Below are 11,566 nucleotides of genomic sequence, written 5' to 3'. Positions count from 1 at the left end.
TAAAAAAAAAAAAATCGAAAGAAACCGTACAGAGGTGGCATCCATCACCCACCACCACCACCTTGTACGTCCGAGGGTTGAGTCATTTTTGGATTCTTTTCTAATTGAAGGAAATCTCAAAATAATAGTTTTCAAACATAGAAAAAAAACGTTGGAATCATAAAAGGCAAAAGTAACCAAGAATGGTTTCGACTGACAAGATTAAGACAAATTTCGAACGAGAAATTTGAAAAACTTTGCCAAGTTTTGCAAAATGTGTTGTCCGTGACGTAGCTCCTTTAACTTTCTCTCACAGAGAACATTTTAGGTCTCAACTCATTTGAATTATTTCAACCCCAAAGCTTTTTTGTTGTTTCTTTGAAGCTGTGTATCCTCATTTGTGAAGGAAACGATTCTTGAGTTGAAGAGATTAAAATAGACCTGATACAAAAAAGACACTTGACGTCGACATCGTTATCGCCAGCGTTATCCCATATATTTCATAAAATTTTAGCTAATTAGCTTTCCTTTATAATATCTTGATGTTGTTTTCCCATCTATAATATATAACCTTTTCATACTCTTTTACAAAGAGCTCCACAATTGGCGGGCAGAACCGAGCAGTTTATCATATACACCCATTTTATTTTTTGCCTTTAGTCAGTGTCCTGTTCCCGTTGTAGCTTTTAGCTTCTTCTCACACTGCAGATAAATACATACAATCAAATTAAATTCTGCATGTTTATAACTCAAAAGAAATTCAAGAGTGACAGAACTGGAGGCATCCACATTACGGTTAATTACTTTCATTTTGACGCAGTGCAAACAACATGCTGCAACAAGTTCTACTTAGTAATAACATCAATTAAGTTCAAAAGGATCATTTATGTTCACACTATGTAATAAAAGGAGTATTTTAATCTGGATACTGAATGCAAAGGTGAAAAAGGACAGAACGAATTAATAATACTACTAATAATTATTATTATTATTATTATTATTATTATAAAAGTAAACAATAATAATAATAATAATAATGATAATGATAATAATGTTGTGAAGTGGTTTATTTAGCAAGGCTGTTCAATGATACTTAATCTAAATAGCCTATTTGTGATTTTCGTATCCCTATAATGCATAAACAAGTATTCTAAAAGAAAATTTTTGGATTCCACCACTTTTTCGCGCTTTAAAGTTCCCGCTTCTGCCACGCCCAAAGAAGTTGACCGGAAGTCAAGACAAGAAAGAGTCTGGGTTCTAGACCGGCTGTGACGTTATGTCAGGTTTCAACTGCGAAATCTTGCCGCTAGTTGAAGACAACATTTCTTCTGTAATCGCGAGGAGATACTGGCGGTAGAATATACCAGATAGAAACGTTGTTGCGGTATGCTGGAATACTCCAAACGAAGAATAAGGTATTGCGTTGTATTTTGGGGTGATGTGAGAACTGAAGCAAGGGTCAGAAGGAAAAAGTAGTTGGACTTCGTCAAGTTAAAATGTGCAAAGTGGAATCGGAGTGCTTCATCCGCGTTCGTCCACCGTCTGCGCTTGCCACTTCGACCCCAGGGATATTACAAGAAGACATTCCTTTGAAAATCTTAAATACCAACGGTCGCTGAACTAAGATGATATTGGGATTGTTCCAAGATTTCACTGGGATACTTTTGAAGAAGAAGAGTTGTCCATTCGAAGTCGTCATCGGGTATCGGCATTACTCATTATTCATTTGATTGAGTGTCTCTTCTTGAGAGACGAGACACTCGTCTCGCAAGACGCGTAAAAACATTACAAGTAAACGTCTTCAACTTCTCTCGAGATTTTTATTGCCTATTGCCAACCATATATGTAGAAATAATAAGCGGCGAGCAAGCGCCGCCAAGCAAAGATAGCATGTAGCTGAAGTCGACTGACAAAGATTAGGACGGATTACAAACAACAAACTTGAAAAAACTTGCCATTTTTTTCAAGATGCGTTGTCCGCGACGTAGCTGCTTTAAACATAAAGCATTTGTCGCCTTCAATGGAGATTGATTCGCGCTCTTGTGAACCTGTAGGAGCGGACTGAGGTTCCGGGTACAGCGCAGTCTTTGACATGTGTTTTTTTCTAAATTGGCGAACTCTTCGCCATTGCCTAAAATTAACTTAATAATGTATTGTCACACTCCGTAATTCTCACTCTTTAGAAAATTATTCGCTTTGTTTGACAGCTCCTCTATTTTATCAAGTTTAGCGCCCATCGCATTTGCTGTTGTTCAAGCAGCGTTGTTCCTGAACCCATATTACTTGCGGCGAAACACAGACTCGTTAATCTGTTGGCTATGCTGTTAAAAAAAAAACTTCAATTTCGTGGAGTGTTGGTTTGGCAGAAGATATTTTTCCAAGGGCTCCACAACTGGTAACTGAATATGGGTGCAAATACATCGACGGGGGGGGGGGGAGGAGATCACGAAAGTGATCTGGGTACCTGTTGTAGCAGTTAGAAGGGCCTAATTTTCCCCGAGAGAAAACGAATGTCGTTGCACTTTAAGGCTAGATAATTAAGTGCAAGGGTTATTTGTATTAAACTAGATAGTGATTTACTGATATCATTTAAAACGAGCAACATGACTTTTCTAGTGTTTTATTACGGTAACTTTGACTCTTCCATTCTTCTTACCATCAAATTCAAGTTATCGCATTCAGCAATTACGTAAACCTGTGAATTTCAACAGCTGACGTTTTGAGCGTTAGCTATTTTTCATTCTTTGCTCCCAAAAATGACTGCAGCTCAAAACGGTAACGGTTAACATACTTTTATCAAGTCATAGCTGATGATTAGCTTAACCTTTCAGTAATTGATAATGCCTCAAAGGTGTCAAAAGGTCTGGCCGAGACTGGCCGAGTAAAAACAGGAAGAAAATTGATGACGTTTCCTTATTGTGGGAATACAATAAAAACCCGCTGTAAGAACCTGCATTTTCCCAAGTTAGCTTGAACAGGTCCTTACATAAATGGTAGGTAGCACAGATTTAGGCTATCTAGGTTCTTAAAAGATTCTTATTTTCTGTATATTGCGCTGCCAATAGAATTTTTAGTGGTGTCCAACCTTTACTTATATGGAAATTGCATACTATTTTATTTACATTTATGTTATTGTATTAATAATAATATTTTATGATTTTCAACAGTGGCATTTTTATTGCAACTGGAGTGATAAGGCTTCTAGGTGTCCTCAAAGAGGATCAATTCAAAAATGTTGACTCGCCTTATTTTTTTTTAGTCATGCAACACCTACTTTCAGTTGCTCCTTTCATCACCCATGAGCAGTTCCAAATTGCATCGCTCCAAACGTAACTTATATTACGGATAATTGACAGACTACGTTCACCGGATACAAGTTATTTTGCACTATTTTATTACTGAGGCAAGTTCTATGTGATGCAGCCACGATTTGCAACATAAAAAACATACTGAATCTTTTATAAGTAATGCTTATTCCTGAGGCCATATCCAGAATATGAAACAAGGAAGAAACAAATTTACACGCATGTGTGAAGTAAATATTTTAAGACGGATTCCGCTGAAAGTTCGAGCAATAAGTACGCAAATTAATTACCACATCTACTACTACTGTTTACTATTTGAAACATCACACTGTAATTCATCTCTCTAACTGACCCTGCTATTAAATTTAAAAGCATTGTCGTGAAAGTCAATGTCAACATTGGTAAAAAAAAAAAAAAAAGCTTATAACGCGTTTAGTTTCAAATTCGTTTTTTCTCTCGCGGGGTCAGCCCAAGAGCTAAAATTTCGTTAAGTTTTTCTTAACTTAATAAATAAACTGTGATCATGCTATTGGTCACTTTATTTTCGCCTTTATTGCTCGAATGTTCAGTGGAAACCATCTTAAAATATTTACTTCACCCATGGGTGTCACGCGCTACATGCCTGCCGCGCATGCTTTCAGGAACTATAAACTATTTTGCCATGCCTCTTAGTTCAACAGCATCTGACGAAGTTCTAAACCCAGCATAGATATGCAGCTGTTATTTGGCAAGTGTTCAAGACATGAACGCCCGGCCCTTTGACATTGTGGAGTAAACAGACGGTTTAATACCCTGCGATATGAGGTTAATGTTTTTAACAGATATCAGTAACACACACACGTTTCTGCGTTTAGTCTCCTCAAATCAAGCCAAAACTTGGACCTCTGAATAGTGTCGACTTCGTGCAAACTGAAACGTTCGTTGGGTCCCTCTTTTGCATCAAAATGAGGCGTGTTTTTTGGCCTCTAAATTACTTCTGGATAAATTGCATGATCGTTGGATATGGTGAGTAGTTACAGGATGCGACCTTTTATCAGGTTTATCGTAGTTCTGTAGGTTTTATGTTAGTTTCATAGATATTTTGGGAGCAACATTACTGTTAAGTCAATACTATTACTTCAAATTAAGCTTAAGCTGTGAAATGAATAACAGAATTGATCAGTGAAGCAGGATGTCTTGTAACCTTTGGCGTTTGGTCGTGACGCTACGAAGTTTATATCTTAGGGCCTGATTACATGGTGAATTTCAGCCCGGGCTGAAATCTAAAATCTTCGTAAAAAGCTTAGGCATTTGCGATTGCATGAAGAAAGTGTCATCCCGGGCTGAATTTCATTTCAATTTAAATTTCTCCCCCCGGGCAAACGGGCTGAAAAACCTCATGTAATCGCATTCAAATTTCTGCCCGGACTGAAAAGTGAGTTACGGATGCGCAGTGATGGTTTTCAACGAAAGAAAACGAGCGGTCACGATGATTTTTCAGTTTTAAGGTCATTGCCCTGTATTGCATTGCGCATCCTTACTGCGCAGAATTTTACGCGTAATTAGCGCGCGCGCGCGCGAACATCAACAAAATGGCGGCTTTTTTCTATGCGGCTTAGTCCGCGAGAGAAGTAAATTGTCACTTTCTCCTAAACGAGCCTGGTGACCTATCAATTTTTTCTCATATTTTTGGTGTAGCGATCAAATTCTTTCTGTAAAATGAAAACAGATCAATTCATGTGTTTGAAAAATAAATTATCGCTAAAAAAGTGTACTTTGCCAGTACTCGCAGAGGAATTATAAAGGAATTATATGGAATATACATGGTCTTCCTGCTCCTAAACGAATCTGGTGACCCCCCTTTTTTATTTCAAAATTTAAGTTCCCTTAAACTAATAAACCAGTAGGCGGAGTTTGGTTAAAAAATTGTGTTCAGTTCTATTTCAGGGCAATGACCTTAAATTCCAGCCCGACAAAACGCCGGTTGAAATTTCAGCACGGGCTGAAATTCGCCATGTAATCAGGCCTAAGAGGGAATCTTTTGTTGACATCAAATGTTGTGTTGTTAAAACAGAAACCAAGAAAATGGCGCAAAAATATAACTTTTTTTCGTCAGATACGAGAATGCGAGAATGTTGACAACAACAGCGCATTTGTTTCTACAATACATTTACAGTACATGAAATTGATAGAGTTGTAAAAGATATCTTGATATACCGAGAGTAAATAGTTTACAATCAAGGCTTAACATTAAACAGGTTATTGTCCACTTATACGGATAAAACAAACAAAGTTAGTAAAAATTTAGTCAGTAACGTACATACCGTAATGATTTGATTTAGCGCCCTCCTTCAAATAAGCGCCCCCTTCCGAATAAGCGCCCCCCTTCGAATGTGTTTTTGTCAATAAGCGCCCCTATTCCAATAAGCGCCCCCCATTCTAATTAGCGGTCTCATTCTTATAAGCGCCCCTATTCTAATAAGCGCCCCTATTCTAATAAGCGCCCCAATTGTGGATAACTGCCCCAACTGAAGTCATCGACGTCGAATAGTAAACGCATGAACATTCACCGTACCATACATGTATATATTTACTGCTAAAATGAACAATTCTTTAAAAAGTAACTGAACGTTCCACAATTTTGTTACTGTTACAGTTTCTGTTATTCTTAATTTGTTTAATATTTATTTAAGTTTTGTGTTGAACATTTGGTTGTTTCTACAAAAAATTAAATAAGCGCCCTGTCCCGAATAAGCGCCCTGTCTCGAATAAGCGCCCTCCCTTGAGGTGACAAAAGTAAATAAGCGCCCCGGGCGCTAAATCGAATCATTACGGTATGTCTCGATTTAGGACTCTGATTTATCATATTTTACGGACGTTCGACTGCAGTAGTATTTTGTATACCGTGTCACTTACAGTGATTTAGTAGGAAAGGTCACTAAACCAGAAATCAGGTCATTGTAACTGCTATTTTTGGACAGTCATGTACGTTTTAGAAATCCCATATCCTAATAGCAGGACAGCTTCAGGGGAGTTCCATTGTGTACTTTGTCACTGCACATCAAGCGGAAAGAAAGTGATTACCGTGTATGAATAGTCCACACACTGGTTAAAAAAGTATCGACATTGTTTGAGCACATTTTGATATAAACCATTAGCTAATAAGGTACGTTGATAACTATTCCTCTGCTCTTTGTTATTATCGCTCGTTTTCTATCCTGCAGAATATTGGTCACAAACATATTGTCTAATATAGCTGTGATCTTCTTTTAAAGGTTCCACATGTGATCCACCTACCCCTCCCCATGGTTCAACTATTATTTATCCGTTAGATAAAGAAAAACACGCAAATGGCAGCGCGGTCCTGTTTGGTTGTAAACAAGGTTTTTTGCTTGCTGGAGAACCCATAATAAGATGCATTGGAAATACTTGGACACAAAGCCAGTTCAGCTGTGTGGGTATGATCAGTTTCAATATTCTTCCTTATTCGATGCACGGTGTTCTCAGTCGAAATGTAATACGGAATCCCCTCATCTCTTTATTATGATTACGCCTCATTCTTTTCAGGGTTTTGTCCAGACCTACGTCATATTCCCAATGGTCAGGTTGTTCATGCAAGTCCTAACGTCGGCCAAGCTGCCGTAGAATTTCGCTGCAATGTAAATTTCAGTCTGATCGGTAAACCAAGGCTGGAGTGCATTAATGGACGATGGAACGGAGTGTTGCCATTTTGTGAGAGTAAGTTGTCAAAACTATATAATTGTATAGAATCTATTGAAAACATATAAGTCTCCAATCTTGGTTACAAATTAACCAGCAACTGAACTCTTCAATTACCTCCTGCTCTTCTCTCAAGGGCAGCTGGCCGTGATTTAAAAATATTGAACTGAGTAGTTATACTTAAGGTTTTTCCAGTGAAATTTTTCCTGCACCGAGATTTTAGTCAAATTCTGCCTATTGATTGTTTATGTTATAGGAACTTGAATTTTGAAATAAAAATGGGGGTGCCCATGCTCGTTTAGGAGCAACAGCACCTTGTTTCTACCCAATAAATCCTTATAATATCACCATGATAATACTCACGATTACTTGCTAAAATCACGTTCTCGACAATTATTTCTTACTCTACACTGAGAATTGGTCCAATTCAATTCAAAACAACATAAAAAATGATAGGTTACGGATTTCGTTTTCGAGAAAATGACAATTAACGTGTCTGGCGAGGTCCAGTCATAAAGAAAAAGCTGCCATTTTTAATGCGCGCGCGCTAATCACATGTGAAATTATGCACAGTAGGGATGCGCAATGCAATACTAGGGAATGATCTTAAAATGGTTACAGAATCCTAGACCTTTGTTTACATGCATACTGAGCGATTCACGCCAAGTACTTGTAGCCCAAAGAACGTCTGCGTAGGAGGCAATTGAAGTGTGCGCAGGCTTCATCTATGTCTAGTTATGGTATATTGCATTTCCTGAGTTTGATTGGTTTACAGTCCACGGTGCATGAGCTGATAGACTATGAACCACAAAAACGGCAATTATCCCACTCGCGCTTGTTGGATGTGAGTTATTTAATTATTTACTTCTATTTATCTATTTATTTATTTTTTATTTATCTATTGTCTAAAGAGTTACGGCCATGTGCACTTCTGCGAACTCCAATTAACGGTACTTTACACGGGACTGATACTACTCATGGTGCCAAGGCAAACTTCTCCTGTTTAACGGGTTTTGATTTATTCGGTTCGCCAACTTTAACATGCAACAATGGAGCCTGGAGTGCCAGCGTTCCATCTTGTAAAGGTAAATCGCTTATTTCTTTATTTACTGTTATGTATGTTTATTATTCTACTCAACATTGACAGCCAAGATCCAAAGTCTTTTCAAGTGGGCACTATGTAACAACTCACCCTTTATTTTTCCGCGCGTTTTTTCTCTCATTCACTGCTTTCGTTTATTGTCTCAAAATGTTAATACCTACCTACCTGTTCAATGGATCCCAGCCTATTGCTTGAAGGTTAGGGATCCGCCAAATGGTCGGATGTTTGGTACACGCTTTTCACATGGTCGAGTGGTTTCGTTTGAGTGCAACACTGGATACCAGTTGGTTGGAGATCGTGCAGTGCGCTGTATTCATGTTAGGTGGAATTCCACTGTTCCAGTGTGCAAAGGTGAGCTGACCCTTCACATGAAGTGTGACTTTAATTCATAGAACGCTTTCAACTGCGATCCACGATTAAATCGTTATCAAAATCAAACATTTTATATCGTTTGTTTTATTCGTTACTGGATGGCAATTCCTTTTTAATACGCCTATTTTATGTTTTTTCAATCATTCAAATATGTGTAACATTCTCAAGCAAAGGAAGCACAAAACGTTCCTAAACAACAATAGGCACTATCACGGTTTTCGACGCCATCTTGACGAGTAGGCAAAGCGGGTAGAAATTACAGTGTTTGTATGGGTATCCGACGGCAAATATCTTTTAACGAAAAGTGAATTCTGGACAACTTATCAATCACGGTAAAGTTAAGATACTAGGCAAAAGTTTTTATTCGCCGAGTTTGAAGGATGTAGCAAGGCTAGAAAGCGTTCAGTTACGTTTGTAATTCCCCATACATTTGTCTATAATTTTTCCCGCGAACAGCGTCAATCACGCGGAAAAAATATAGACAAATGTATGGGAAATTAAAAACGTAACTGAACGCTTTCTAGCCCAGCTACATCCTTCAAACTCGGCAAATAAAATCTTTTGCCTAGTATCTTAACTGTTTTGGTTAACTCAACGTCTTTATTCACAGCTTCACAGGAATACAACAATCTTCGTTTTCACTGCTTTCGATCTGTGCATGTTTTACAACTTGGAGCACAGCGAACACGATGCGAAAGTCACATGATACTACAGGGCACACACGGGGGTACTAGTATCACAAGTTAAGAATCTCTGGTTTCTTGCACAACCTACCACTGCGGGTGTAACGGGCTGTAACATTAAACAATTCATAAGTTGAACAGAATTCAATTTTTGCAAAAGATATTTGCCGTCGGATTCCCATACAAACACTGTAATTCTAGCCGCTTTGCCTACTCGTCAAGATGGCGTCGAAAACCGTGATAAAGCGTTAGCCTATTATTACTGAGGCAGTCTCGTGAAAAAAGGAAAAATGACAGAAAAAACTACCAAGGAAGCAGTTTAATTTTTTGTTCGTCATTAACTCCTCTGAAAATTCACCTTTCCCCCATTCTGTATTTAGCTCCTTTCCTAGTAATGGTAAGGCAAGACATTTTCTTTAAAAAACAAATAATCACTTATCTTATATTAATAATGATACATTTTTTGTACACCTTTATATCTAGCAACGACGTGTACGAAACCTGCCATTCCAAGTAACTCTTACATCATTTATCCTCAATCAAATCAAGTCAACTTCACTCATGGGACACACGTTTTTCTGGCCTGTCGTAATGGTTATTATCTTAAGGGATCGCCAACAATGGTGTGCAACCAGACTGTATGGGTCAAGAAGGGAATTAGTTGCATTGGTACGTTCACGTAGAATACAATTTGTTCCTCGTATACTGCATAACAGCATATAGGAACCCGAGCAACTGAATTTCCTAACAATGGAATTCATAACCATATTGAATAAATTTCTTCTGTCATTGATATTTTAGCTTCCTGTCCTGTTCTTTCTTCAATAAAAGATGGCATAATTACACATGTTACGTTGAAGGAAGGTGGTGAAGTTGACATAAAGTGTCGCACCAACTACACGTTAGTCGGATCATCAAAACTTAGATGTATTAATGGAGGATGGAATGACAGCCTACCATCATGTAAAGGTTTGCAAGACAATTTAATTTAATTGGAATATTGACAAGTAAAAATAAACGATAATAACGAACGACGTTTCGGAGTCGTCATGACACCATTTTCAAGTTCAAAAATGAAAAGAATAAACTGTCAGAAAAAGTTCGCTTAAGATTAACATAATAAAATATGCAATGTCACGCAAATAGTTTGGCTCGGATTGAGTCTGATTGGACATTTAGAGATGGTGACAATTCTCTGATTACTAGCATTTCATGCACTAAACAATCAAACTTATTCTTGCACTTCTTGATGACATGAAACTGTCATCAAGAAGTGACAGTTTGTGACAGTTTATTCTTTTCATTTTTGAACTTGAAAATGGTGTCATGACGACTCCGAAACGTCGTTCGTTATTATCGTTTATTTTTAATTGGAATATTTCATTTGATTTTCAATTGCCACCATTTCTTGAACTAAAACGCCTTTTTCGTTACTTTGGCGCAATTTGGGTAAGACAGGAATTTGAAACAGTCTTTTCTCTTTTTCGTTTGCTTGCAATTGTTTGTTTTTTCTGTTTTTTCTTTTTGTTTCGATATTTTCATCGGAAGTTACACGACTTTTTAAGCCAATTGTAGAGTAAACGCAATTTGTAATATAAGAAAACATTCAATTCACCGTGTTTTCTCAATTAAACGCCTCCGGCGTTTATTTCAAACTTGGCTTGGTAGACCCGGCGTTTATTTGAAGCCGGCGTTTAATCATGGCCGCGCCCGGCGATTATTAACGAAGTGAAACTTTCTGTTATTTTTTAAGTCGACTTATTACCCATCCTCAGATACCTAGGGCCAGTTCTTCCTTTCGTCCCACCCCGACAAACTGTCTCCGGTACCAAAAGTTACAGCATAACCGTTGGTTTTCGACTTTTCTTTTTAACAGCTCCCTGTCCAGACCCTGGCCAGCTTTATCAAGGAAACATGATTGGTAATGACTTCCGTCATAACAAAACAGTTACATTCACGTGTCCTAGAGATTACGTCATGGTTGGTGCGCGAACGATAAAGTGTTCAAACGGTCGGTGGAACAATACAAAACCAAGTTGCAAGGGTGAGTTTTATTTTCTATTCTAGGCGAGTGGTTTTCGAATGACAGTCATAAACCAAAACCAAGCTACAAGTCAGTAACCACATCTGCCTTATGACGACAAACGCAAACATTGCTATGAACAACTCTGAGCTCGAAGCAAAAACATGCAAAGTTTAATTTATAACGAAAAGGGAGAAAGCCAAATCAAAAAAAAAAAACATTGTAATGCAGCACATATAATCGGGCCATGTTCTGTCTAATTATAATGTGTGTTTTAGTAGTTTAGTTATCACCTAGGAGTCTCCACTCAAATGCCAGTAGGCGGGCTCACTGTTGTCATTTACTGTTAACCTGTACTGTTAATGTTGGCCTCCTAACCATTCTGCGTCAACGCGATATCCTT

The 11,566-nt window shown here is 38.0% G+C and overlaps 1 protein-coding gene across 1 annotated transcript in view; it reads left to right on the top strand.

Annotated features, from left to right (window-relative positions):
• The first annotated feature begins 4,134 nt into the window (after positions 1 to 4,134).
• The window catches only part of LOC144633161 (sushi, von Willebrand factor type A, EGF and pentraxin domain-containing protein 1-like), a 41,770-nt gene continuing 34,338 nt past the window's right edge, over positions 4,135 to 11,566 (top strand). The window contains exons 1-8 of the mRNA XM_078491965.1: positions 4,135 to 4,289; positions 6,539 to 6,721; positions 6,831 to 7,001; positions 7,895 to 8,068; positions 8,269 to 8,436; positions 9,624 to 9,809; positions 9,942 to 10,109; positions 11,017 to 11,184. Of these exons, the coding sequence (XP_078348091.1) occupies positions 4,229 to 4,289; positions 6,539 to 6,721; positions 6,831 to 7,001; positions 7,895 to 8,068; positions 8,269 to 8,436; positions 9,624 to 9,809; positions 9,942 to 10,109; positions 11,017 to 11,184 (1,279 nt within the window). The 5' untranslated portion in view covers positions 4,135 to 4,228. The remainder of the gene's footprint in view (positions 4,290 to 6,538; positions 6,722 to 6,830; positions 7,002 to 7,894; positions 8,069 to 8,268; positions 8,437 to 9,623; positions 9,810 to 9,941; positions 10,110 to 11,016; positions 11,185 to 11,566) is intronic.

Source organism: Oculina patagonica, chromosome 1 (genome assembly GCF_052425735.1).
Source record: "Oculina patagonica isolate OP01 chromosome 1, crgOcupat, whole genome shotgun sequence".
Classification (NCBI taxonomy): Eukaryota; Metazoa; Cnidaria; class Anthozoa; order Scleractinia; family Oculinidae; genus Oculina; species Oculina patagonica.
This window is presented reverse-complemented; position numbering and strand designations above follow the sequence as displayed.